Below are 1,730 nucleotides of genomic sequence, written 5' to 3' on the forward strand. Positions count from 1 at the left end.
CTCTCGTAGCATAAGCGCAAGGATATCGCTAGGAGCATTTCCTGCCTCTGAGAGCTCAACGACCTGGTTAACCCGCGATGGAGATAGCTTCCGATGTACCCGATGGCCACGAGAAGAAAGGAGGGCGTGGTTATGACGAGAATCTTTGACTCTAAGGATCCAGGCTTCGAGAGATTTATCCAGGCGGACGATGACCTCCCATTCACAGTTATCGCGTAATGATCTCGTCTCCCGAGCTCTTCCTTTACATTCATACCGGCCGTGGCGGTCACAAGTGATCCAGTACTTCGTTTTCTCTGTCCTATTACCTTGGTTGTCTTTCTTTGAACGATTAACCCGAATACTAAAGTTATGTTGCTTTGAAAAGGTAAGAATATCTTCCTACGCCTGTTGAAATGTAGGCCATCCGACTGGCGGTTGATGAGGAATAAGATGAGCTGGTTCCTCTGCCTGTAGAAGAGTAGCCTCATCCTGTCTTGGTAGACCACTAGTATCGCTAATAATCTCATCGATAGGAATATAGCTACTTCTCGACTGAAATGAACGATTCGTATCGGTATCGCTTGAAAGGATATCTGACTCAGACGAGGAAATCGTGACGTGGCGATAGGTCCGCATAATTCTTTGCCTTCTGTTCGTTGGCGGATTTTCTTGCGCATTGATACTATCCTGAAGTCTCTGATTCTCCAAATGTTGCTTCGCTTCATGGTGGAGGGAGGCACGGTTAAAGGATGCGTAAGGTCCGTAGTCCTGTTGTAATGAAGTCGACCAGAAGGACTTTAGAGATTGAAGCTCCTTAATCGGGACTTGCTTCTGTCGGCCTGCCAGAACCTGTTCTCGGAGCGCTGTAGTGGCCTCGGAGCATAAGCCAGGCGGAGAAAAAGGTCTTTCTAGCCACTCTTCTAAGCTAGAACGCGAATATAGGGTATCCTGTAGCAGGATCTCGTTCTGATTATGCTGAGAGTTATCGGAGAGGTCGCGCTCGCGGAGTCGAGAGAATGCTCCAGATATTGCATTGTAAAAGACATTCTCAAGACCGTTCTGAAGCGGTTTAAGAGCTTTGCGTATCTCCTCATCTACCGAGCTCGATTGCATATCCTGGAAACTGGAATTGATGTCTCAAATACGTCCTCGTCCTCGTTCTCGTCCTCGTTGTTGATAAGTTGATACATCTCTTAATGTCAAGGGCCCAAACCACGAAGGATTTGGTAAGCTGGTAACGCTGTTGAATTGCTAAAGAGAGAAGGAGAAGATCTCTCTCACTGCGATCTGCTATTTACATCTGTGGGCAAACGGTCTACCCATCCCTTCTGCCTTAGGCCGCAAGGCCACAACACACAGACTGGGCAAAGCCCAAGACTGTCACAAAAGGTCTCTCCTCCCTTTTAAGGAGGCCGTCTATCTCCTGCCCTTAACGCTTCGGAAGCAATGTTTCGGCCCGTCTGAGCTTCGTAGTCATCTAATGCGACAGTATCTTAAACCATTGCAATATCCTCCCACGTCGGGTCTGCGTAGCCGGTCCATTGGCACAGGCATTAGCGCTTCAGAGGTCCTCCTCGGCCGCGGCCTCGAACGACTCGGTCCGCCAGGATCTTTTCGAGCTCCCACTCTTTTTCGCCATCTACCAGTATTGGGTCTGGTTGAACATCGTCTTGAACTTGAGTCGGGAAGGGATCATCTGACGTAGGGCGGAGAAGCGACTCGTGGAAAACGTTATGACGTTCCCCTGG

General features: G+C 49.1%; 1 protein-coding gene across 1 annotated transcript; it reads right to left on the bottom strand.

Moving 5' to 3' along the window:
- Positions 1–381: 381 nt before the first annotated feature.
- P152DRAFT_446997 (uncharacterized protein) lies at positions 382–1,095 on the bottom strand (the record flags this gene model as incomplete). The annotated part of the gene is made up of 1 exon (XM_033677960.1): positions 382–1,095. One exon carries the CDS (start codon positions 1,093–1,095, stop codon positions 382–384), a length of 714 nt encoding a protein of 237 aa, XP_033537637.1.
- Positions 1,096–1,730: the final 635 nt, after the last annotated feature.

This window comes from Eremomyces bilateralis (assembly GCF_010015585.1).
Source record: "Eremomyces bilateralis CBS 781.70 unplaced genomic scaffold P152scaffold_3, whole genome shotgun sequence".
Taxonomy (NCBI): domain Eukaryota; kingdom Fungi; phylum Ascomycota; class Dothideomycetes; order Eremomycetales; family Eremomycetaceae; genus Eremomyces; species Eremomyces bilateralis.